Source organism: Thamnophis elegans, chromosome 9, assembly GCF_009769535.1.
Source record: "Thamnophis elegans isolate rThaEle1 chromosome 9, rThaEle1.pri, whole genome shotgun sequence".
NCBI lineage: Eukaryota > Metazoa > Chordata > Lepidosauria > Squamata > Colubridae > Thamnophis > Thamnophis elegans.
The window spans coordinates 73,061,899-73,089,568 of record NC_045549.1 but is presented as its reverse complement, the minus strand read 5'-3'; the positions used below and the strand labels follow the sequence as shown (position 1 = coordinate 73,089,568).

Below are 27,670 nucleotides of genomic sequence, written 5' to 3'. Positions count from 1 at the left end.
TTTGAACCTAGATGTGTACCGACCCCTAGAATTGGTAACAACGAGCACATATGTGCAAGGGGAACCTTTACCTTTACCTATTTTCACGATTCCTCTCTGCAGGACCAACTATTCTATTCTCCAGTGTAAAATCTTAAGAAAACCAAAAAAGGCACACACTTATTGTGACCAATGGCTCACTTGCAATGCTTTGATGCAATGTATTTTAACAAACAGGAACTCAATATCTGTTATATCAGGAGCATCCAACCTTGGCAACTTTAAGACTTCAACACGCTGGCTGGGGAATTCTGGGAGTTGAAGTCCAGAGGGCTTTAAAGTTGCCAAGGTTGGACACCCCTGTGTTAAATTAACGAAAATCACAGTACTTGCTACAGAATCCCTACAGGTAAGCTTAAAAGAGATGTGCAAACTTGGTTAATGGAACATGCTGGAAAATTCTAGAACATTCTCTTCCACGACTGCCATGTTCTGAGATATAGGAGGAGGAGGGAAGGGAGGGGTGGTGGTGGTGGTGGTGGTGGTGGTGGTGGTGGTGGTGGAGGAGGAGGAGGAGGAGAGGAGGAGGGGAGGAGGAGGAGGAGGAGGAGGAGGAGGAGAACTGGAGGTCCTTGTTGCTCTCCAAGCTTCCGGATTTTCTTTCAGACCTTTCATGACCCAACTAGGAAACATCATCAGTGTTAGAATGGAGTGAGGTTTTTTTTAGCACTGATGGTTGTTGCCTAGTTTGGGTAATGAAACATCTGCAAAAAAAAAAACCAAACACTCAGTTCAGGTGATACAGCATGGGTTGCACAGGTAAACCACCAGTGGCTGGCTAGGTTAGGTGGTCTTATAGAATGGACCTTATAGATTCATTTTAGTTTGGGCTTTTACTCCAGTGCCTGGAGTCCCAAAGTTGACTTTTAACTTCCTCATATTACAAATAGGGCTGACAGTGTGGCAAGACTCTGTAAAGGAGGGGCACAGGAAGCCAGGCGTGGGGGAGAGATACAACGAGAAGTTGCAGAAAACTGTTGGTATGAATATCTGCTTTTGTATTTTTCCAAGATGTACTTCACCTGTTCTGAACAGGGGGTTTTTACGTTTGTGTATGAATACGCCTCTTTTAAACGCCCTCTGATTGACGAAGTTTGATTAAAGGTATAAAATCACTGCCCTGGGCGTAGCCAGGTCAGTTCAGATGTTTGTGTGTGAACACGCTGAACTCGATGCATCCCAATAAACCTGTTTCTCTTTCCTTCGTGGTCTCAAGTCCTGATCTTTCGTAAGTAGATTACAAACCACAATCTGCTGCAACACAGGGAGCCCCAAGGAATCCCTCTTAAACCCAAATATGGATCCCCTTCAGTGTAAGTACCAAGAGGAGCAAAAAGAGATGATCTAATTGATTGGGAAGGAGCAAAGAAGTCATCATTTGTTGAAATAATTTACTGCTTTTTTTGCATAAGACTTTATGATATAAGCCTACAAAACCTGTGCATGCGTGTATGTTCCAGCATAACTCTGGAGCGCCTCAAGCAATTTCAACCAAACTTGGTACACAGATGACTTACTCTCTGGAAACAAATACGTGGCGGTAACGACATCCCTAAAAATCCCCCTGGGGGGGGTGTTCTGTTAAGATACCGCCTGTTGTGCCTTAAAATGGATTTTACTGTACTGCTGTAAATGGCTTCTACTGTTTAGCACAGTGGAGTTGCCATGGTAACAGCTTCACCAGTACTCCACAAGGGGGCTCCTCTGGTAGGGGGAAAATCAACATTAGAAATTACATTTGGTCTGGACATTTTCCCCCTATAAATAAATACCCAGGACAATAGCCCGGTTATCGGCTATTAATTAATAATATTGCTAAGTCAAGTAAACATTTCTGCTACTGGGAGAAGTGAAGGCCCACAAATGGAAAATGGACTTAGTGTCAAAGTAAGGTCTAATATTAGAAGCAGCATTAGAAATAAGGTCTATTCTTCTATTATATCTTTGATTCTCTTTCCTGAATGTTTCCATTTAATATTAGGATCACAGCAAAATCATAAGTCTTCCTTCTGTCTGTCTCAATTTACACAATAAAATCTTTAAGCAAAAGGGGTGGAGAGGGGAAAAGGCAACTTTTTTTTTCCCTGAACAAAATCTAAAATATTTAGTAATATATCCAAGGTGAATTTGCACCAATAATATCAGAATAAAACCTTAATTACTACAAGAACATGAAGCTGCTTTCCCCTTTGCTGATTGAAAGAGTTCATTCAGATCGAAAATGTTTGTTTGATAACTTTCCGTGCCAATCCTGCATTTAGCCTCCTTCTAACGACTCCAGAATGGCTTAAAAGGCATTTGGATACTCATTCATTGTGACCCAACAGAAATTAAATTGATGGCTCGTTTAGAGGAAGTCAGTCTTGTGTTTTCAAACCATGGTTTTGGATATGTGAAATCTGAAGGACTGGAAGCAGCAACTGGAAGGCGTCTTGAATATATGCAGTGCTATTACAGCCCTAATGAGAAAAGAAAATATATTATTATTATACAATTTTATCACAGCGGCCAGTTGTTTCGCGGATTGGCATTGGTTACTAGTCGGGCCCCACCCAGGGGCCTAGGACGTCGTAACGTATTTTCGCAATATGCGTGCAGCTCCAAGCAGTGCGGCTTTTGCCCTTTGACTGATGGTGATTTTGTCAATTTTTAACTGTTTTAAATGTATTTCCAGTGCTTTGGAATAGCACCCAGTGTGCCACTTACCACTGGAATTACCACTGCTGGTTTGTGCCATAGTCGTTGAATTTCGATTTTTAAGTCCTGGTATTTTGCGATTTTTTTCACGTTCCTTCTCGGCGACCCTGCTATCACCTGGTATTGCGATGTCTAAGATTGTAACCTTATTTTTTCTCAACCAGTGTGATGTCTGGTGTATTATGCACCAGTATTTTGTCCATTTGTATACGGAAATCCCACAAGATCTTGACCATCTGATTTTCGGTGGCTTTTTCAGGCTGATGTTCCCCCAGTTTGTTGCTGTTTTAATATTATAATTTTTGCACAAATTCCAATGGACATTTGTGCTACTGAATTGTGCCGCAATTTATAATTAGTCTGCATGATTTTCTTGCAGCAGCTGAGTTATCAGTAGTAGTAGTAGTAGTAGTAGTAGTAGTAGTAGTAGTAGTAGTAGTAAAATATTATTAGCAAATATATGAGTGAGCTGGTGGGCTTCAAAATCTTAGCAAGGTTCCCTGCCCCATTGCTGGGTGGGTGTGGCCATGGTGGATGTGGCCTAGTCAGCCTCCTGCATCATTTTTTGTCTTCCCCAGGCTCCGGAGGCTTTCCTCAACCCTCCGGGAGGGTGAAGACTGCTTCCCCCAGGGCCCCAGAGGCTGAGAAACAGGCCCATTTTCAGGGTTCCGGAACCTCCGGTAGGCCCGTTTCCCCCCCCCCTCCCGAGCTCCGTGCGAAGCCTGCACTTACCAGGCCTGATGAATGGACACACTGGAGACTCCAGGGAAGGGAAGGGCGAGAGAGGGGTGAGATGGGCGTGGCCAGCCAGCAGTGGCATTTGGGGTTCGCTGAACTGAGCAGACTCCTAAGCCGGCTGCGCATGCGATTAAACGTTTTTTAGGGGGAGGGCTTATTTTCAGGGGAGGGCTTATTTTAGCGCATGTGCTCAAAAGCCCGATTGGGCTTATTATACGGGGAGCTCTTATTTTTCAGGGAACAGGGTAGGTGAATGAAAAACCACAAGACTTGCCACAGAATCTTGTGGCGGAAGACTCGCCACAATAATACTTGCCACAGTTTAGTTTTCACCGTTTTCACACCTACAACCGTAGTCACATGATTAAAATTGGGATGTTTGGCCACTTGCACGTATTTATGACAGCTGCAGTGTCCTGGGGTCACGTGATCAGTTTTTTTGCGACCTTCTGACAAGTGAAGTCAACAGGGGGAAGCCGAGGATTCAATGGAAGAGCTTGCCTTCAGAAGTTGTGGGTCTCCATCACTGGAGGCTTTCAAAAGATATTGGACAGCCATTTATTGGAAATGGCACAGAGTCCCTTGCTTGGATTGGCTAGAACAGTGTTTCCAACCTTGGCCACTTGAAGATGTCCGGACTTCAACTGGCATTCGCTGGCTGGGGAATTCTGGGAGTTGAAGTCCAGACATCTTCAAGTTGCCAAGGTTGAGAAACACTGGGCTAGAACACCCCCCAAAGTCCCTTCCAACTTCATTATTCTATGTTCTGCTCTCTACAATTAAATGAAATCAAGTTGTCATATAATAACAATAACAACAACAACCGAGCTGGAAGGGACCAAGGAGGTCTTCTACTCCAACATCCTGCTCTCACAGGAGACTTTCCCCCAAATAAGATCTCCCTGGATAATAAGACCAATCGGGCTTTTGAGTGCATGCGCTAAAATAAGCCCTCCCTCAAAATAAGCCCTGCCCTAAAACATTTAACCATATGCGCAGCCAGTCCCCGATGTTTCATGGGGGGGATAAGGGAGGGAATATGCCCCTCGCCGCCCCACATACACCTGCCATACACGCGGAATGGCTGATGCCGCTTCTGCAAACTCTAGCTACTACGCCCCTTCTCTTAGTGGCAGCCACAAAAAGAGCTTCCGGCCCTCTCTGGATCAGCTGATCTGCGTGCTGCGGGGCCGAGGGCACCTCAAAAATAATAAGACCTCCCTGAAATAAGGCCAAGCGCTTATTTCGGGGGTAAAAAGAAAATAAGGACCCTGTCTTATTTTCGGGGAAAACACTGTACTATTTCTGATAAATGGCTACTCAGTCTCTTCTTAAAAGCCCTCAGTGATGGAGCACCGGGGTGAGTTCCTGCCAATTCTAACCTCTTCTATAGAAGAGGTTCCACAAATCTACAGTGCTGTTTAGAACCGGGTTCCAGCTCCCGCCCGTCCGCACATCATCAAGATGAAGAGCGAGAGGAGGAATTCTGGGAGTTGAAGTCCACAAGTCTTAAAGCTGTCAAGTTGAACACCCCTGGGTTTTTTTTTTTTCTAAAGGGTTAGGGGTTCAAGGGTCTCGTAACTTGACAGCTTTAAGACTTTCATGCTTCAAATGCCAGAGTTTCTGAGCCAACATTTTGGTTGCTAAGCAGAGCGTTGTTAAGTCACCACATTTTACAAGTTGGCCACGCCTACCCAGTCACATGACTGCCAAGTCACTCCCACTCGGTTAGATGGCTGGCAAGCCACTCCCACCCGGTCACATGGCCGGCAAGCCACTCCCACAAAGCAGGCCACACCTACAGAAGAGGTTCTAAAAAAAATTGAAACCCATAACTGTAGGATCACACCCACAACTTCCAAAAGCAATTTGTTCCACTGATTAATTGTCCTCAATGTTAGAAAGTTTCTCCTAATTCCAGGTTGCTTCTGTCCTTCATTAGTCTCCATCCATTGTTTCTTGTCCTGCCTTCTGGTTCTACTATATTTTGGAGGGTTTTTTTTCATAGGGCGTCAATGCCGATGAAAAAATGACAGCCAATTGGCTTCTTATGTAAAATAGATATGGGTGTTACTTACCTCTGATAGCACACTATTAACCATTGGATTGAGAATTTCAGCCTTTTTGTCACTCTGTTTAAAGGAAAACAGGGAGAAAGTCAGAATGCTCTTGCAGGGACCGAGAAAACGTCACCAGATGAAATTCCAATAAAGGGAAATATTGATTTACTCTTACAAGTAAATCGATGTTTCCCCTTCATTGGAAACAGGCTGTCAGAAGTTGAGAAAAATCAAATCCAGAAAGATAAACCACAGATAACCTGATTCAGCAGGATTTGTTAACTTTCTTTTTGCTTGTAGCTCTGTGAGAATATTATTATGTGCCATTGCAGAGGTGGGTTCCTACCAGTTCGCACCTATTTGGTAGAACCAGTTCGTCAAATCTACCAAACCGGTTAGAAGAGGTTCCACCAGTGGACCCGGGAAAGCAGGCCACACCTACAGAAGAGGTTCCAAAATTTTTTGAAACCCACCACTGGTCCTTGGATATGATTATTCTACACTATCATGCTCATATTTATAAAACTTAGTGCCTCTGTGAAAGGTAGGATGACTACTGACGTTTGTGGTGCAATCAGAACATTGTGTGTGTTGAAGTTGTTTTAACGCAAACCAAAGATGCCTTTAAAAAATAAGCTTACATCCTATTCTCTATGCATGCCAGTGCTGTGTGAGAGGTAATTTAAGGTGGTTCTGACAAGTGTCGTCGGCATCTTCATATCCGGTCACATGGGCGGCAAGCCACTCCCATCCGGTCACATGGGCGGCAAGCCACTCCCACAAAGGAGGCCACACCCACAGAGTAGGTTCGAACCATTTTTGAAACACACCACTGGTGCATTGGATGCGGTCTGGAGATACCATTAAACACCACTGCCACTCATTCCCTCACTTAGCTAAAGAGTAACACATGAAGTAATAAATCAGTAAATGAAATTGTGTAAAATAAATTACCCCAACCGAAGTCAAAACATGGGAGAATTGTTGTGAGAGGGATGACACTTCGTTACACATGTGTTTGTTAAACTGTTGAAAACATAATGGGAATATCTTTGTTCATCCTAATCAGCATAGTCCTCCAACAGTCAGGCCAAACTTTACTACAATTTAGATCAGTGACGACTAATTTTTTTGTCATTGCGTGCTGAAAGTGTTGTTGGCTGGCTATACACTTGTCGGCTGTTGTTTTCCTTGTGCTGCCAAGTCCTCACTCCTAAATATTTGATAAGCTAGTGTAAATCAGCACTCATCTCGACTGACGAAAGGGCCCGTTCCAGGCTTCAATCGTTTCCCTGGTGTTTTTGTGCCTGCTCATCCAACAATCTTAAGTAGCTGCAAAATTGAATGACTGTCCTTATTCATTGCTGAGGCTAACCAATACGTTCGGTATCGTCATCCATTCGCCCTGGTTGTTTTTTGCAGTCTGGTGCAAAAATTGGATGCTCCTGTGATGCTGTACCTGTTATATTTGCTCATGAAATAATACTATATTGAAATAAATTTACCTAAATATTCCACTTTTATGGGTCAGCATATGACACTTATCACACAATCGCATTTCCCCCCCCCCCCCCAGTGGAACACAACTTTGCCTTTTGATTCATTGCTATTGCCCCCCAGAATAATCTAAATAAAGAGAATAATTTTCAAACATTGCAAAACAATTAAGTTTAAAATATCATTTAAGAGGTAATGGGGGAAACAATAGCAATAGCAGTTAGACTTATATACCACTTCATAGGGCTTTCAGCCCTCTCTACGCGGTTTACAGAGTCAGCATATCGCCCCCACAGTCTGGGTCCTCATTTTACCCACCTCGGAAGGATGAAGGCTGAGTCAACCCTGAAGCCGGTGAGATTTGAACAGCCGAACTGCTGAACTGCAGTCAGCTGAAGTAGCCTGCAGTGCTGCATTTAACCACTGCGCCACCTTGGCTCGGAAAGACTTTACACAATTTTAGAACATTCTTAAAATTAGGATTTTTGTCTTTAAATGGACTCCATCTACAAGTAGTCCTCATTTTGCAACTGCAGTTGAGGACAAGCAAGTTAGGGTCATTCCGATCTTACTTTAGCTTTCTTTAACACAGAGGTGTAAGACTCAATTTCATTGAAGGCCACCTCAGGGTTGTGTTTGACCTTGTGGGGGAGGTTGGGGGGGGTGTGGGCCTAGGTGGGCGTGGCCCGCTCGATATCACTCGTGTTGGGGCACCTGTGGTGGCCGAGCACTCTTCCGGCAAAAATGGCTCCCAAGTTCCGTTTTCGGCTGCAATGGCCTCCTGCAATCCTCTGCCAGCGAAAATGGAGCTCACGCAGCTCTCCCGAGCTCCATTTTCACTGACAGAGGCACCACGGGTCGGTCCTTCTCTGTTTCCGGGGTAGGCTCCACTGGCCAGATCTAAACACCCCGCGGGCCGCATCTAGCCCCTGGGCCTTGAATTTGATGGTCCCTGCTTAACATACCTGCCAAAGGTTGTAGGCATGAGAATTGGTTGAAAAATTTGCTTTACATGATGGTCGTGACTACCAACGGTCGCTGAACAAGGCAGTTGCTAAACCAGAATTACCTGTAATGTCACAGATGCCGCGACACCTGTGGAGGTTCCTTGCTGCAACACAATGTTATAAAGCTCACCACCCAGCAAAACCTGTGTGACCATGTGAAAATGCAAAGTCCCACCCCCAAATGAAAAATATTGTGACCGATGAATGAATGAGCAGTAACCCATGAACAGAAAGAACAGCAAATGAAATATATTCACTTTGTTAGACCCCGAGCTTGGTCAGGGCTGGTTTTTCAATTTCTTGTCCATGGAGAATTAACTCTGCTAATTTATGAAGCTGTTCAATGCAACGCGCTGTTACTTCGGCCAGGCTTTCAATGGACAACATGTAAAGTTCCTTGAAAGAAGGGAAATGTACTGATTAGCAAGATCATTCATGATGGCTAACCTTTTCCTATCCCTGCCTCTTATTAGGCGGCAAAGACAAAATCAGAGAATCGGAGAGTTGGAAATGACTTAAAGGTCCTTGGACTCAATGGCCTGCACACAGCAGAATCCTTACACCGTCCTTGATTGACAGTCATCCAAGAAAGACCTGGTCATCCCTTACCTCTACAGTTTCGGTTCTTTTTTCTTTCTGTCCTTTCCAAGGTTCTCCCACCTGGGATTTTTCTTCAGTTACTTGCATTCTACAATTTCATCATCCGCTTCTTTAGTTTGAGCCCGGTGGGTTCTCTTTCAGGTCTCCAGATGTGGAGAGACTTGCCGCTTCTAAGGCAACATAAGCCTTCTTTCTGGCCTGTAACATAACCACCATCAAAAGTGGCAGAGAGTTATTATTGTAGTGGGAGGAAGGCACTGCTTCAGAATGGCACAGCTGGATTCCAACATAAACTCTTAGTTTCTGGCCGAAAATACTTCAGAGTCACATGTGAGATGGGTACTACATTAATTGATTCATTGGCTCATTGGTTCAACCATCCAATCACCCACCTAACCTCTCAACTACCCAACACTCCATCACCAAACAACCAACCAACAACCCAACCACCAAACCAATAACCAAAACTCTCCAAACACCTAACCACCCTAACACTCAACCAACAACCCAACAACCCCCAACACACAACCCCAAACACACAACACACAACCAACAATCTAACTACTGAACCACCAACCCAACTACCCACCCAAACAGCCAACCAACAACCCAAACACCCAACTACACTATAACCTAACCAACAATCCAAACACACAACCACCCAAACCAGCAACCCAAACACCCAACCAACAACCCAACCACCCAATCCTTCAACAACCCAACCAACAACCCAACCACTCAACCAATAACCAAAACACCCAAACAGTTAACCACCCTAACACTCAACCAACAACCCAAACACCCAAAACAACAACCCAAACACACACACAACCAACAATCCAACCACTGAACCAACAGCCCAACTACCCACCCAAACCCCAACCAACAACCCAAACACCCAACCACACTATAACCTAACCAACAATCCAAACACACAACCACCCAAACAACCCGAATACCCAACCAACAATCCAACCACCCAACCACCCAACCACCCAACCAACCAACCACCCAACCAACAACCCAAACACCCAATCCTTCAACAACCCAACCACAACCCAACAACCCAACCAAACTCAAACACCCAATCCTTCAACAACCCAACCAACAACCCAACAACCCAACCAATAATCAATCAAATCATTGTGTTTCCAAGCCATTAAACCATTGCATTTGCAGTATTTCTACTGAACTTCTTCCTCCTGAATTTCCATCCCTAATTTTGCCAGTTTTCATTACTCCTTTGGCTCTGCATAATTTGGAACATAAAATTCCAGATTTTATATTGCAGATTATAGACCAAATTATTCCACGGACTTTTGGGTGCATCAGGGCTGGCATCTGACAACATAGTGAAGAACTGCTCTGTGAATAAGTCCTTGTCTTATTCTGCCAAATGTGACTTCCTGACTCTGAGCTGTTTACAAACACATTCACCAATTTCCTCCTTCTCGGTCTCCTTCGATGTGTCCAGAGTTACCAACATAGTAATGATATCAATGCTTCCTGCTCTTGCCCCATTTCTTGTTTTGTTTTTTTTAAATAACACGCTATCAAGGATCTTTGCCCTGAGCTATCAAATAAGCAATATCTTCAAAGATACCAATAAACAACATTCCTCACCTTGTTAAGTTTATCTGGTGTAGCAGCAACGTGTAGTTCAAATAGCAATTCTGTCAGTGTTGTAATAAACTCATCTCTTGCATCTGCAGTGATTATTAAGGGAAAAGAGTTAAGAGAAAAACATTCTTTCTGTTCCTAAACAAAAGGATTCTAATTAAGTATATATTTTTTCTCCTTCTTCTTGGTCATATTTTAGGAAACAAATAGTATTTCCCCCTGTATCCAGTGGTGAAATTCAATTTTTTTTACTACCGGTTCTGTGGGTATGGCTTGGAGGGCAGGGGAAAGATAATGCAAAACCTACATCTTCCCCCCACTCCAGGGGAAGGATACTGCAAAATCTCCATTCCCTTCCCAATTCTGGATGAAAGATACTGCAAAATCCCCATTCCCTCCTCCACTCCAGGGGAAGGATATTGTAAATCCCCATTCCCTCCTCCACTCCAGGGGAAGGATATTGTAAAATCTCCATTCCCTCCCCACTCCAGGGGAAGGTTCCTGCAAAATCCCCATTCCCTCCCCACTCCAAGGGAAGGATACTGCAAAATCTCCATTCCCTCCTCCACTCCAGGGGAAGGATACTGCAAAATCCCCATTCCCTCCTCCACTCCAGGGGAAGGATACTGCAAAATCTCCATTCCCTCCCCACTCCAGGGAAAGGATACTGTAAAAATCTCCATTCCTTCCCCACTCCAGGGAAAGAATACTGCAAAATCCCCATTCCCTCCTCCACTCCAGGGGAAGGATATTGCAAAATCTCCATTCCCTCCCCACTCCAGGGGAAGGTTATTGCAAAATCCCCATTCCCTCCCCACTCCAAGGGAAGGATACTGCAAAATCTCCATTCCCTCCTCCACTCCAAGGGAAGGATACTGCAAAATCTCCAGTCCCTCCCCACTCCAGGGGAAGGATACTGCAAAATCTCCATTCCCCACACCAGGGAAAGGATACTGTAAAAAATTCCATTCCCTCCCCACTCCAGGGGGGGTTACTGCAAAATCCCCACTCCAGGGGAAGGATACTGCAAAATCTCCAGTCCCTCCCCACTCCAGGGGAAGGATACTGCAAAATCTCCATTCCCACCCCACTCCAGGGGAAGGTTCCTGCAAAATCCCCATTCCCTCCCCACTCCAGGGAAAGGATACTGTAAAAATCTCCATTCCTTCCCCACTCCAGGGGAAGGATACTGCAAAATCTCCATTCCTTCCCCACTCCAGGGGAAGGATACAGCAAAATCTCCAGTCCCACCCCACTCTGGGGCCAACCAAAGGTGGTATTTGTCAGTTCTCCAAACTACTCAAAATTTCCACTACCGGTTCTCCAGAACCTGTCAGAACCTGCTGAATTTCACCCCTGCCTGTATCTAATTTTTTATACCTTTACTTCCAACTTAGAAGCAATTTTACTCCTTGCCACCAAGAAAACTAAAAACAATCAACCAATGGAACGACTTGCCACCAGAAGTTATGGGTGCTCCATCACTGGAGGCTTTTAAGAAAAACTGGACAGCCATTGACCTGAAATGGTATAGGGTCTCCTGCTTGAGCAGGGGGTTGGACTAGAAGACCTCCAAAGTCCCTTCCAAGTCTATTATTCTGAATTCTAACTAATTTACTAGGCATTGTTCTCCTCTATGTCTAGTGACTAAGACACTGAGCTTGTTGATCAGAAAGGTCGGCAGTTCGGCAGTTCGAATCCCTAGTATAGGTCTCCTGCGTGAGCAGGGAGTTGGGTTAGATGACCTCCAAGGTCCCTTGCAACTCTGTTACTGTTACTTCTAATTTCCGAAATAGCCGTTTACTTTCCACCTAGGAAGTGGTATCCAATTCTGTTGCATTGGGAGTGTGGGGGGAAGGAATTAAAATGCATCTTACTCAGCAAGTAAGATAAGGCTGCTATGTGGATATTTCATTTCCCGATGAGAAGAAAACTTAACAAATATAAAGCATCCACAAATTTCACCATACTGAGAAGGCAAAACACAGACAGGACTGTAAAAGCCCTATTAAAATTTAAGAAAATAGTATTTTCAATAGAAAGTGAAAAAGTGAAACCTGTTTCGGGATCCAGCCGCTCACATCTTTCAAAACATATGCGCCATAGTTTTGAGTCAATAACTAGATTCTTTGATAAAGAGGTGGGGAATCATGCTCTCTTTAGGACTTGTGGACTTCAACTCCCAGAATTCCCGAGCCAGCTATGGTATGCTATGTCAGGAATTCTGGGAGTTGAAGTCCACAAGTCATTAAAGGGATTAGTTCCCATGCTGTGTCAGGAATTCTGGGAGTTGAAGTCCACCAGGCACAAAAGGGCCATAGTTCCCCCACCAGGGGTGGGTTCCTGCCAGTTCTAACCTCTTCTATAGTAGAGGTTCCACAAATCTACAGTGCCACTTCGAACCGGTTCCAGCTCCCTTCCTGCCCGTCCGCACATCATCAAGATGAAGAGCGAGAGGAGGAATTCTAGGAGTTGAAGCCCACAGTCTTAAAGCTGTCAAGTTTGAACACCCTGGGGGGGGGGTGTTTTCTAAAGGGTTAGGGGTGCAAGGGTCTTGTAACTTGACAGCTTTAAGACTTGCACACTTTAATGCCAGAGTTCCTGAGCCAACATGACTGGAGGAGGAATTCTGGGACTTGAAGTCCACAAGTCTTAAAGCTCTCAAGTTTGAACACCCCTGGGGTTTTTTTTTCTAAAGGGTTAGGGGTGCAAGGGTCTTGTAACTTGACAGCTTTCAGACTTGCACACTTCAATGCCAGAGTTCCTGAGCCAGCATTTTGGTTGCTAAGCAAGAGCATTGTTAAGTGAGTTTCACCACATTTTACAAGTTGGCCACGCCCACCCAATCACATGACTGCCAAGCCACTCCCACCTGGTCACATGGCCAGCAAAGCAGACTACACCTACAGAAGAGGTTCTAAAAAAATTTGAAACCCACCATTGTTCCCCACCCCTGCTTTAATAATTGTCATTCAGCAACTACCTTTTGTTATTTCTTTGTCTTGGGTTTCTGAGCCTTGTGAAAGGAAGACTGCCTTAATAGCAATCAACACCTTTTTTGCGGCTTCTAGCTCCTCTCCTTCAAGAGATGCCAAATACAATTGTACCTGGGGGGGGGAAAAAACATTACAATACCAGATAGATATATTTTGGGCAGATTGTTTCATCACAGCTGTGGTATAGCATGTTTGAGGAAAAACAGAGGAGGCCTGTATGCATTATTTATAATAAACACTAGTGATATTACCGAGTTTGGGGAGAAACATTTGCAAGAAAATAATCAAGCTCACAGAACACCAAATGACTTCTCATTGCTAGTCTGTCCTTCCTTCCCTCCCTCCCTCCTTCTTTCCCTTGGTGGCACAGTATCGTATTTTTCAGAGTATAAGACGCACCTTTCCCCCCCAAAAGAGGGTGAAAATTTGGGTGCGTCTTATATACTAAATGTAGCCCCACCCACTCACCATCCCCCACCTTTTGGCCTCTGCCTCCCAGCAATTTACTTCCTTGTAGCAAGCAGGGAAAATGGGGCTGCAATAGGCCATGGCAATCCCTGCAGCCTGAAACAGCTGATGATCGGGAGGCCCACGCTGAAAAATGAAAGTGAAACTTGCCAGGCAAATTGCTGGGAGGCAGAAGCAGATTTTTTTTTCTTGTGCTAATCAGGCTAAACTGAAATAGGCTGTTGCTGCAAGGAGGAAAGTCAATAACTATAAATGCCTATAGAATGTTCAAATTATTAGACTTATTTTTGAAAGACTGCTTTATTATTGTTCTACACAACAAAATGAAGAAGCTTTTTAAAATAAATGCTTGATCTGAAGAGGCCCAGTGCTATTGTATATTCTTTTAAATAACAGAGAAACTATACTTCCAGAAAGCTCATCAATTTTAATAGCATCAGTACACGTACAGTCTGAAATAACACTACAAACAGTGATATTGTCTGTACTGCTTGCTGTTTGCTGCAAGGAGGCAAATTGCTGGGAGGCAGAAGCAGATTTTCCCCCCTTGTTTTCCTCCCCAAAAGCTAGGTGCATCTTATACTTCAGAGTGTCTTATATGCCGAAAAATACAGAAGGTAAAATGCAATATTGCAGGCTAACTGCCCACTGCCAGAAGTTCAATCCTGACTCTGTAAACCGCTTAGAGAGGGCTGTAGAGCACTGTGAAGCGGTATATAAGTCTAAGGGCTATTGCTATCCTGCTCGAAACCTTTAAAAAAAAACAGCTCCTCGTTCTCTTGATTTAGCCGAGTGGCGCAGTGGTTAGGGTGCAGTACTGCAGGCCACTTCAGCTGACTGTTATCTGCAGTTCGCGGTTCTAATCTCACCGGCTCAAGATTGACTCAGCCTTCCATCCTTCCGAGGTGGGTGAAATGAGGACCCAGACTGTGGGGGCGATATGCTGACTCTAAACCGCTTAGAGAGGGCTGAAAGCCCTATGAAGCGGTATATAAGTCTAACTGCTATTGCTATTGCTATATATGCACCTCATTGACCCTACCTTGGCTTCACTTTCGTTGGACAGAATTTCCAAAGCTTCCAGATGTGACAAACCTGAATTCATCAAAGAGCACTCCATAATGCGCTGTCGGCTCCATCGTGGCTTGTTGGGCGAGTCTTTGCTTTTCTTTCTCTTTGGCTTCCCGCAGCATCTATGAAAATACAGAAGGAAAGATTCTGATTTATGGGCTGCGATACAGATTTGAAAGATGTCCTCACCTCTAGACCCTGGGCCAATTATTCTTAATTTTGCGAGGCTTCTTTTCCAGCAACATTGTATTGCTAACGAGGGCATAAAAAACCTTTGCCAGACCAATCCTCGAATACAGCTCGTCTGCCTGGAATCCACACAGTATATCGGACATTAATACAATTGAGTTGGTTCAGAGGTATTTCACGAGAAGAGTCCTCCACTCCTCTGCTCACAACAGAATCCCTTACGCCACCAGGCTCGAAATTCTGGGCTTGGACAATCTGGAACTGCACCGCCTGCAGTCGGACCTAGTATATAAAATTGTCTGACAACAACCTACATGTCAGCGACTACTTCGGCTTCAACCGCAATAATACATGGGCAAACAATGGATACAAACTCAAGGTAAACTGCTCCAGATTCGATTGCAGAAAATACGACTTCAGCAACAGAGTGGTCAACGCCTGGAATGCTCTATCCCACTCTGTTGTTACAGCCTCAAACCCCCCACAGCTTCAACCTCAAACTGTCTACCGTGGACCTCACCCCATTCCTAAGAGATCCGAAAAGAGGGCGTGCATAAGCGCACCAGCATGCCTACCATCCATGTCTTACTGTCCCCACTTATCTGTATTTATTTCCTTTGTTCATGTCCATGTTCGTACTTATACCTGCTATCTTGTACATGTTTGACAAACAAACAAAACAAATAAACAAATAGAGACCAATAGGAAAAATAAGAAAGATAAAATAAGAAAATGAATTTTAACACACGCTTTACCCAATTTACATAACTCACATCATAACTAGTGCACGTATATTGTTACTCATTCAATGGTTACAAGGCTTCTGCTCAAAAGACTTTCCCAAAAACCCTGAAAAATCATCTGCAATTAACTGATTTTATGTTGAACTACAATGATTAGAATCGCAAAAGGAATGGAAAGGAGTGGAGGGTGGAAGAGAGAGAAAGAGAAGGAGAGATAGTAGGAGAGGAAGAAGAAGTGTGGAGGAGAGGTAGGGGAAGAAGAAAGAGGTAAGGAGAGGGGGTGGAAGGGAGAGGAAAAGAAGAAGAGGAGGGAGGAAGAGAGAGAAAGAGAAGGAGAGAGGGTAGGAAGGAGAAGAAAGAGGGTAGGAGTAGGGGAGAGGTAAGGGAAGGAAGAAGGGGATGGAGAGGAGGAAGGAAGTAGACAAGGAAGGGAGGGAGAAAAGAAAAGAAAGAGAAAACAAGGTGGTGTCATAGCAGGTGTGAAGGATGGTAAACAAAGCATTCCAAACTATACCTTATAATCTTTTAAATTGAATATTAATAATATAAGAATGGCAAGAAAAAAGAATAACTATGTGAATGTATATCTATAACTTGTATGTAAGAGAATAAATGACAGTAAAAATATAAAGCATAATATAGGTAAATAATATGGTCATAAGTAGCTAAGTATAAATAAATAAAGAATTGTACATAAAAATGGATAACGAATAAGGAGATTATGAACGCAAGATAGAAATGTATAGAAGGGAAAACACTAACTGCAAAGAAACCGATTCGGAACTGCGGTATGATATACAATGGAACTTATTGTTCCTATGTTGTTTTAAGTTATGTGTTTGTTTCTGTTGATGTGCTTATGTGTATAAAATAAAAATTAAAACAAAAAGAATCGCAAAATCAGGTTGAAGTGTCACCAATTTAGAAAAATCTAGCTAAATCCCTGTTTCTGAGGTTAATCGCTATGCGCCTGTTTCACCTGAGACAGAGAAGCGGTCCGTTCCATCAGAATTTGGTTTTCTTGAATCCAGGATCACTTTCTGCTAGGACATTCATGGTTTTCTTGCCAATAAATTCCAAAGCGTCAAGTCCGCCAGTTAAGACACTTTTACCCTGTGTAAAATAGAGCAGAACCTTTTATTGTTCATCAGCAACTTCAATATATTTACTTGTGAATATGTAAACCCCATTAATTTGAATGGGATAGGAGGGGAGGGGAGGGAAAGGAAGGGAAAAGAAGGGAAGACAAATAGAAAATCAAAAAGAATAGAAAATCAAAAAGAATGGAAAATCAAAAACAATAGAAAATCAAAAATTATAGAAAATAAAAATTATAGAAAATCAAAAAAATAGAAAATTGAAAATAAAAGAAAATTAAAAAATTGAAAATCGAAAATAGTAGAAAATCAAAAACAGAAAATAGAGAAAATTGAAAATAATAAAAAATCAAAAATAATAGAAAATCAAAAATAATAGAAAATCAAAAATAATAGAAAATTGAAAATTGAAAATCAAATATAGTAGAAAATCTAAAATAGAAAATACAGAAAATTGAAAATAATAGACAATCAAAAATAATAGACAATCGAAAATAATAGAAAATTGAAATAATAGAAAATTGAAATAATAGAAAATTGAAAATCAAAAATAGAAAGTCAAAATAATAGAAAATCAAAAATAATAGAAAATTGAAAATCATAGAAAATTGAAAATTTAAAATCGAAAACAGTAGAAAATCAAATCAAAAATAGAAAATCAAAAATTAGAAAATCAAAAATAATAGAAAATCAAAATAATAGAAAATCAAAAATAATAGAAAATCAAAAATAATAGAAAATCGAAAATAATAGAAAATTGAAAATCAAAAACAGTAGAAAATCAAAAATAGAAAATCAAAAATAATAGAAAATCAAAAAATAATATAAAATCGAAAATAGTAGAAATTGAAATAATAGAAAATTGAAAATAAGAAAATAGAAAACAGAAAATAACAGAAAATAGACATTAAAATAACAGAAAGTAGAAAATGGAATGGAATGGAACAGAAGAGAAATAATAGAAAATAGAAAATGGAATGGAATGGAATAGAATGGAACAGAACAGAACAGAATAGAATCTTGATTGTCATTGTAAATGTACATGGCAAAAATTAAAATGAAATTTTGCTGCATTCTCTTCTCAAGATAACCATTATGCATATACCCACATACATACATACCCCCACACACACATATATGACAATGCGTGTACGACACATCCCTGCATGCCCTGCCTCCCTCCAGTCCCTAATCCTCATTGCTGGTCCTGTCTGCATTTTTTTTCCTAGAGTCTCCACATCTTTTCTACATCGTGATGACCAAAACTGGATGCAGGATTCCAAGTGTGGCCTTCCAAGGCCTTATAAAGTGGTATTAACCCTTCACGTGATCTTGATTCTATCCCTCTGTTGATGCAGCCTAGAACTGTGTTGGCTTTTTTGGCAGCTGCTGCACACGGCTGGCTCCTATTTAAATGGTTGTCCACTAGGACTCCAAGATCCCTCGCACAGTTACTATCATTTGACCGTCCTTCTCTTATTTTATCACTTGGAAATCCTTACACTTAAAAAATGTGTGTGAAACCTTAAAGGGCAAGAAAAATAAGAAAAATAGATGGAAAACTCAGACCAGGGAGCGAAGAGAGTAACAGAGGGTTTAATTGAAGAATACCGAGGGAAAAGGAATGGAAAAGAGCTAGAGGTTTTCATTGGAGTAAAATAGACTGATAGAAGAAACAGGGAACGATAACTTGGATTAACTTCGAAGGGGCAATTAATGACACTGCAGATATACTAAAAACGAAATAAGGGTAAAGTGGAAAATACGGAAAGAGAACAATAGAGGTGAAATCGGAACAGAATTATGTTGTAAAATGGATTATGCACATGGGAAGATGTCAAAAGGAAAAACGGCGGACGAAACTTTGTTCATAAATATGTACGCGTAACAAAAAATAAAATACAAATTTGTTTTTTTAAAAAGAAAAGAAATCCTTACGGTATTCTGCACAGCGCTAGTGATGGTTGACAGCACTCCCGCGATCCGGAAGGAGAGAGGATAAGGCCACGTTCTCTTCGAAACTCTGCTGTCGATCGTCTTCCACATCTTAAAGGGAGAAACCCATTTTTTTGGGGGGGGGAATATCCAGTAAGAACCCGCTCACCAATTTCGCGAGGAAAACAAAGAGTTTCGGACAGGTCGTGAGAATACAGAACCTGTGACGATGTTTTCCGTTGTCTCTGGAGGTCCGCCATCTGAAGATGCCGAGGAAGGGGCGCGAGTTCGGAGAATGCCTGCTTTTTCTTTCACTGCTGTTAATCCTTGACCTGAAGTGGGACACATATAAGGTAGTCCTTGACTTACGACCATTCATTTAGTGAACATTCGACGATACAATGGCATCGAAAAAAGGGATTATGACTGTTTTTCACACTTACGAGCTTTGGGTCAGCCCCGTGATCATGGGATCAAAATTCAGACACTGGGCAACTGATTCACATTTATGACCGTTATAGTGTCCATGGATCAAATGATCCCCTTTTGGGGACTTTCTGAGAAGCAAAGTCAATGGGGGAAATTAGACTTGCCTGAACCTCCGTGTTACTAACTTAATGATGGCAGAGATTCACTAACGCGGTGGCAAGAAAGGTTGTAAAACAGGGGCAAAACTCACTGAACAAATGTCTCAATTAACCATGGGAATTTTGGACTCCCTTGAGGTCGTAAGTCGAGGACTACCTGTATATTTGATATGTGTTCTGACCAGTGGTGGGTTGCAAACATTTTTACTACCGCTTTGGGCGTGCACGCAACGCTTCTACGCATGTGCAGAAGAGTTCCGGGTGGGGGGCGGGGCCTCCTGCTGCCACTACTAAAGTTCAGCCGAACCAGGATCAACCCACCACTGGTTCTGACCTAGGCGTCCTCAGCACCACGAAGCCGAGTCCTCATCCTGATAAACCCCTTTCATTTAATTGACAGTGAATTCCTCTCCAGCAAAGTCTTTCCTCTCGCACAGTCTTTCAAGATAGTTCACAATTACAACCTTTATCAGGCTTGGAGAGTGGCCAGGCCGATATCTTTCAGATGCCTCAATACTTGGCAAGAATGCAGGAATGAACTAATTGTCTCCTGCAAACTCCACTCCCCATTCGCTCCTCTTTATCTCCTCTGGGAGGGGCCATTCATCGTCCACCTGTGGCCTTACTCCTGAGACGGCCCTTGTTCCTTAGCTGTTCCCTACTCCTGGCAGCTCTGCGCATACACATACACAGGAACAGGCTCCAGCTTTCTTCTGCCTCACTGACGTCCAACTCCAAAGGCAGCTGATAACTGTCAGACGGCTCTGGCCCCCTCTCTGCCTCCGACACAGAGCCCTCATCAGAGCCTTCCCCAGACTCCAGGACTGGCCCGTGTTCCTCCCCAACCTCCTCACTGTCCGAATCTGCTGCCAACTCCTCTAGCCGCTGACAATATGCAACCGTTCTATTTACTGCTTGATCTTGAATCTCTACAAAAAATTCAATCAGTAAGAGAGTCACTACAGGGCCAGTGTTATCAATAAAAGCTGCTGAGACCAATTTTGGGAGGGTTTTTGGCCTCTGTCACCTCCAGCCCATCTCCCATTGGCTTAGATTTACAGGATTTTGCGGAATTACACCCTGGCGAAACACTTTGAGCATTCTAATAGTTAATGCATTTGGAGTATTCCAATATGCAACCTTTTACCGAGCGATTTGATTTAAACCTGGCCCTTCAGCTCCCATCAGCTGATGAAACATTAAATCGTATTAAGTTCCCCTCAAATGGATTTCAATCGAATCACAGTTTATTTTTCCACTCTCAGCTCATTTGGGCTTAATTTAATTTGGAGCCAACTCTTCTCTCCCGCTTTGCATTGCCGCTCCTACTATGAAGAAAACCTCATTTTCATCCTCTCGAGCTGACTTTGTACAATCTAGAAATAGAGCCAAGTCACCGGAGATTTTCGATTCCTCCAGATCGATGACAGCTATCCATCACGCTCTATTAATTGCACCGATTTGCTTTTTGGACTTTGTTAAAACGGCCAAATGAGAATGTTAGATTCCTGATGGATTTTCACATTTTACTGCAGCAACACAAGCGTCCATTGCACGTATCCGTCCCAGGCGTCATAGTTTGAGGACCCCGGATTTAGTACAATATAAAAAATGCAAATAATTTTTCTGCTGATCACTAAAATTTTCGCGGGCGACCAATGGTCCACCAGTTGGACCACCAGTCCTTGGTTTAGACCACCACTGGTCTTAATCATAGAGGAAGTAATATTTTTGTGCTTAACTATGTTTAGACAATGTTTACATAAACTGTAACTTAATATGGGTTTGGATACTTAACAACTGTAGCAGAAGCCGTTGAAAGAAGGGACTTGCTCCAGGATCCCCAAGTGGTCCATCGTTTTCCTTTGGATACTGAATCCTAGAGAGAGAAAAAGTTACGTTTGTTAAATATTGGAAATGGAAGGAACAAATAATTAAAATATATGTGGCATGAGGCAGGGATCCTATAAGATAAAATTGTGGCGTTCTTCGGCCAAGCTCTCAGAGTGCACCAAGGACACCACAGTTCACCCTTGAGCTACATATATGCTACTCAAATAGTAATAACTATTTTAAATTAGAAACATGGAGTTCACATTTTAAGCAAACCATCTTTCAAATCCCATAGAGTGCTCAATTGTAATGGCAACAGGTGAGACCTTTGGAAGACCTGAAAGTCAAGAAAATCAAGTTAGGAATAGATCATCATGGAGAAGAGCTATCTATGTGGACATTAGGAATCATCATCCCTCCATCCCTCCAACTAACCACTCACACACCCATCTATTCATCCATTGATCCACCCATCCATCCAACTGTCCATCCATCCAACTGTCCGTCCATCCATCCAACTGTCCGTCTATCCATCTGTCCATCCATCCATCCATCTATCCATCCATCCATCCATCCATCCATTCACCCACCACACCACCCCACCAACCATTAATCCATTCATCAATCCAACCATCCACCCATCCACCTACATGTCCATCCATTCACCCACCTACCCACCCACCCATCCATTCACCCACCCTCCATCCATCTACTCACCCACCCAACCAACCATTCATCCATTCACCCATTCACCCACCCAGCAACAATCCATCCATCATCCAGTCATCCACCCACCCAACCATCCATTCATCAATTCATCCACCTACCTGTCCATTCATTCACCCATTCACCATCCATCCATCCATCCTTCCATTCACCCACCCACCCATCCATTTATCCACCCAACTGTCCAGTCATCAATCCATCCATCCATTCACCCACCCACTCACTCACCCATCCATCCACCCACACAATATTTCCAACAATGTCATTTGTTAAGGACCCAGAATGATTAAAACCTTAAGACTTTACTCTTTTTGTGTATTTGCTTGTTTACTAGTTTGTCAATATCCTTACTCCCAGTATTGACTGGTCTAACATGAGCAGATGACTTCAGTGCTAGGTGAAAGAGGTTTTGATGAGAAAAGCTGCATTTCTTGTGATTTCCTTCAGGAAGATTTGGAGTGGGGGAGTTGACCAAGCTAAGTAAATCCTGAAACTAAAATTGGCAACTTTACGTGAAGTCTTTTTCCCTCTCTACCATTATAAAGGGTTGCTGTGGAGAAAAATTGAGGAAGGATATTATATCTAGTGACTTGACTTTTAAAGAAAAAGGATAAAGGTCCAGTCAATGAGTAAACAAATCTTATCTATCAACGGACCAAAGAATTCTACAGGATACTTTTGAAAGGGAGATAGAGTTGTGGGCAGAAATTTTGGAAACTAGGCAGTGGAAGAAGGGAGAAATGAGAGAAATACCTAGATTGAATAGCCAAGAAGTAGATGCAGACAGAGGTAAAGATTAAGGGAGGAATATGGGAGGCAAGCCCAAAAAAAAAAGAAGCATAGCAATTAAAGTACTAAAACAGGCAAGAGACAATGGCTAGGTGATTTTTCTTTCTTCTTGTTGTTTTGATTTGCTTTTCTTTTTCCCTCTTCTTCCTTTCTTTTTTAGGCAGCTGACATGATCAAAAGTTTGGTAGAATAGAAAGAAAAGGTCTTTTAATCAAAGGGTGACATGATTAAAAGTAAGAATAAGAGAGAAATAAGAGAAAGGGGGAATATTAGCGTAAACATTTTTACATAATAAAATAAAAGCAACAGCAAGAGAAAACATGGAGTAATTAAATAACAATAGACAATAATTTAATATAAATGTGTATTACTATTAGAAATATATACGCTGGCTGCATGTAATAACTATGATGAATTCTACTAGTTCTATTTGTATTAGAATGTATGACACCCAGGTGTCACACTCTTCACACAATGATAGGTAAAGGTAAAGGTTCCCCTCACACATATGCGCTAGTCGTTCCCGACTCTAGGGGGCGGTGCTCATCTCCATTTCAAAGCCAAAGAGCCAGCGCTGTCTGAAGACATCTCCATGATCATGTGGCCGGCATGACTAAATGCCAAAGGCGCATGGAACACTGTTCCCTTCCCACCAAAGGCGGTTCCTATTTTCTACTTGCATTTTATGTGCTTTCGAACTGCTAGGTTGGCAGAAGCTGGGACAAGTAACGGGAGCTCACTCCGTTACGCGGCTCAAGGGATTTTAACCACCGAACTGCCGACTTTTCTGATCAACAAGCTCAGTCTTAGGCACTAAACACCGAAGGCGCACAGAATGCTGTTCCCTTCCCACCAAAGGTGGTTCCTATTTTTCTACTTGCATTTTTATGTGCTTTCGAATTGCTAGGTTGGCAGAAGCTGGGACAAGTAACGGGAGCTCACTCTGTTATGCGGCGCTAGGGATTCGAACCACCGAACTTCCGACCTTTCTGATTGATAAACTCAGCGTCTTAGCCACTGAGCCACCACATTCTCCTTTCAGGCATTGATACATACATAAAATAAAATATATTGGGGCGGGGGGGACGGATAAAGGATTATGGCCAGATTATTTTCTTACCACATCATTTTCTTCATTCGGCCTTTCAGTCCAACTTCTGGTTCGAGGCTTATAGAGTCACTGCACTCAGTCACACCGTCCTTAGCTGTTTCTCCACTGGACTCTTGTTCATTTGAAGGACTTTCCAAATCGAACGCCTGTTGCTCTTCGAAGTCCTTGTTGGCGCTTCCCGAAGCTTCCTCTTTATCAACTTGCGGTGATATCTGCATATCTGTCTTTTCATCACGCACTACTTCCTTGGATGTCGAGATGCTTTGCTCAGATGGCAGCGCCTGTTCATTTCCCTCTCGGGTTAACGTCTCACCTCTGCTCTCTGACATTTTTTTGGGGTCCTATGAGAGGAGAAGAGTAGAGATAAGTTTCAAATCGGTTGGAGTAGGATTTCAAAGCAAAGGAAACTAGAAGATTTTGACATTTCTCTGTAAAATCCTAGAGCAGTGTTTCTCAACCTTGGCGACTTTAAGTCCTGTGGACTTCAACTCCCAGAAAGCTATGCTGGCTGGGGGATTCTGGGAGTTGAAATCCACAGGACTTAAAGTCGCCAAGGTTGAGAAACACTGTCCTAGAGAGAGAGAGAGAGCTTCAGCAATAATTTGGCTCACGGCACAGATTTCAGAGCAGGACCTTCTCAGTGGTAGCCACCCCTTCATCTTCTCCCCAGGTTTAATAGCAATAAGTGTGAGAGGGATCTTGGAGTCTGACTGGACAACCAGCTAAATATGAGCCGACAGTATGCAGCGGCGCCAAAAAAGCCAATGCAATCCTAAATTGCATTAACAGAGGGATATAATCAAGATCAAGGGAGGTGCTAATATCACTCTATAAAGCCTTAGTAAGGCCACACCTGGAATCCTGCCTCCAGTTTTGGTCACCACACTATAAAAAAGATGTGGAGACTCTGGAAAGAGTGCAGAGAAGGTCAACCAGGATATGATGAGGGGACTGGAGGCTGAAACATACAATGAACTGTTGCAGGAACTGGGCCTGGCTAGTCTAGTGAAGAGAAGGACCAGGGGAGACATGATAGGTGTCTTCCAATATTGAGGAGCTGCTACAGAGAGGAGGAAGGGGGTCAAGCTATTTTCCAAAGCCCCTGAAGGCCAGAGAAGGAATAATGGATGGAAACTGACCAAGGAGAGATTCAACCTGGAATAAGGAGGAATTTCCTGACAGTGAGAGAACAATCAACCCATGGAACAGAAGTTGCCTTCAGAAGTTGTGGGAGTTCCATCCCTGGAAGCTTTCAAGAAGAGACTGAATCACCATCTGTCAGACATGGTATAGGGTCTCCTGCTTGGGTGAGGGTTGGACTACATGGTCCCTTCCAAGTTTTCAACTCTGTTCATCTGAATCTGTAAGTGAGATTGGCCAACTGTCTTCTTGGAGAAATACTTGCTAAATTGCCTGATGCTAACCGAGGTAAGATACTTTAGGGCAAGATTATCCTTAAAATAATTCTATTTTTTTAATTATTCAAACTACATACACTGCTAACAAGAAGACAAGAAACCTCAGCTATCTAGTATATTTCTACCAGGAAGAAGTCATCTCAATGCAATATATAATTAAATGTTGATATGTAAAGAAGGAGCCATCTCAACTTTGAGGAAAAACTCTTCCAGAGTGAGAAGATACAGATTAATGGAAGAAAGAGGAAGGGAAGGGAAGGAAGAAAAGAGGAAAGGGAAGGAAGGGAAGGAAAGAGGAAAGGATAGGAAAGAGGAAGGGAAGGAAGAAAAGGAGAAAAGGATAGGAGAGAGGAAGGGAAGGAAGGAAGGCAGGGAAAGAGGAAGGAAAGGAAGGGAGAGGAAGGGAAGGAAGAAAACCGGAAAGGAAAGAAGGAAAGAGGAAAGGAAGGGAAGGAAGAAAAGAGGAAGGGAAAGGAAAGGAAAAACCCGGGGGAAGCTGCAGGTAGTCATTTTGCCCTCTTACCACCGCTGAGCTGCTGCCTGCCGGCGCGCCCTGCCTGCGTCCTGGACTCCCCTCCCGGCCACGTCGGCAGAAGCGAGCGAGCGAGGCTCGGGGCGGGCCGAGCGAAGGGCCGAGCTTGGGCTGCGCGGGGCGGGCGGGCTGCCTTCTCGACGAGCGCCCGGAGGGAGAGGCAGAGCAGAAGAGGATCGCAGTCAAATATAAGGCCGAGAGATGATTGGAAGGAGGGGAAGGAGGGGAAGGCCAATAATAGGAAGAAGAAGAAGAAGAAGGAGAAGGAGAAGGAGAAGGAGAAGAAGAAGAAGAGAGGAGGAGGAGGAGGAGGAGGAGGAGGAGGAGGAGGAGGAGGAGGAGGAGGAGGAGGAGGAGGAGAAAGAAGAAGATGATTCCCGCTAGCAACTTTTCCAATTAGGCGGGGGAGCTAAGCAGGGCTGGATTCGGCTGGTACCTGGATGGGGGCCCAGCAGCAAAAGGCAGAGAGCTAGGCTAGAAGATGGAAGGCCAACTCTGGAAGAAGAAAGCAGCTCCGTGTTGGGGCTGCCAAGAAAGCCCCTTTTGATCCGTGTTTCCCAACCGTGGCAGCTTGAAGATGTCTGGATTTTCAACTCCCATAATTCGCCAGCCAGCAAAGGCCGGCTGAATCCGTCTTGTAGTTGAGGACCCCTGATTTAGGGCAATATAAAAAAAAATCCAAAAATTTTTCTGAGGACCCACCAATATTTCTCACGGCCCACCAGTTGGTGACTGTTTGATGGTCACCCAGCCAGTTGCTCAATCAATACAATACAATACATAGCAGAGTTGGAAGGGACCTTGGAGGTCTTCTAGTCCAACCCCCCTGCCTGGCAGGAAACCCTATACCTTTTCAGACAAATGGCTATCCAACATCTTCCTAAAGACTTCCAGTGTTGGGGCTTTCACAACTTCTGGAGGCAACTTCTGTTCCACTGATTCATTGTTCCACTGTCAGGAAATTTCTCCTCAATTCTAAGTTGCTCTCTCTCCTTGATTAGTTTCCACCCATTGCTTCTTGTTCTACCCTCATGTGCTTTGGAGAATAGTTTGACTCCCCCTTCTTTGTGGCAACCCCAGAGATATTGGAAGACTTCTGTCATGTCTCTCCTGGTCCTTCTTTTCATTAAACTAGACATACCAGTTCCTGCAACTGTTCTTCATATGTTTTAGTCTCCAGTCCCCTAATCCTCTTTGTTGCTCTTCTCTGCACTCTATCTAGAGTCTCCACATCTGTTTTACATCGTGGCAACCAAAACTGAATGCAGTATTCTAAGTGTGGCCTTACCAAGGCCTTATAAGGTGGTATCAACACTTCACGTGATCTTGATTCTATCCCTCTGTTGATGCAGCCTAGAACTGTGTTGGCTTTTTGGCAGCTGCAGCACACGGCTGGCTCCTATTTAAATGGTTGTCCACTAGGACTCAGAGATCCCCCTCCCAGTTACTACTATTGAGCAAGGTACCACCTATACTGTGCATTTGGTTTTTCTTGCCTAAATGTAGAACTTTACTCTTTTCACCATTGAATTTCATTTATTAGATAGTGCCCAATGTTCAAGTCTGTCCAGATCCTTTTGTATCTTTAGCCTGTCTTCTGGAGTGTGGCTATTCCTGCCAGCTTGATGTCATCTGCAATTGATGAGTTCCCCATTTATTCCTTATTGAAGCTCACGCCGGCTGCTCGGTGACTCCATCCAGCCACCTATTCTCTGTCTTCCCCTTCTTCTTCTTTTGCCCTCCATTGTTCCCAGCATGAGGCTCTTCTCCAGGGAGTCCTTCCTTCTCATCAGGTGGCCAAGTCTTTGAGTTTCCTCTTCAGGATCTGTCCTTCTAAAGAGCAGCCAGGGTGGATCTCCTCTAGGACTGACCGGTTTGATTGCCTTGCAGTCCAAGGGACTCAATGCAGGAGTCTTC

General features: G+C 43.3%; 1 protein-coding gene across 1 annotated transcript; it reads right to left on the bottom strand.

The window, feature by feature from the left end:
- Positions 1-1,806: 1,806 nt before the first annotated feature.
- FAM114A1 (family with sequence similarity 114 member A1) lies at positions 1,807-25,946 on the bottom strand. The gene is given in 17 exon segments (XM_032223676.1): positions 1,807-2,498; positions 5,553-5,606; positions 6,489-6,560; positions 8,306-8,434; positions 8,648-8,836; positions 10,262-10,344; positions 13,242-13,365; positions 14,765-14,819; positions 14,821-14,915; positions 16,705-16,736; positions 16,739-16,838; positions 18,761-18,868; positions 18,974-19,089; positions 21,142-21,223; positions 23,813-23,841; positions 23,844-24,144; positions 25,745-25,946. Coding segments are annotated over 16 exon segments (1,659 nt in total). The 5' UTR covers positions 24,133-24,144; positions 25,745-25,946; the 3' UTR covers positions 1,807-2,396.
- Between the last annotated feature and the right edge of the window lie 1,724 nt (positions 25,947-27,670).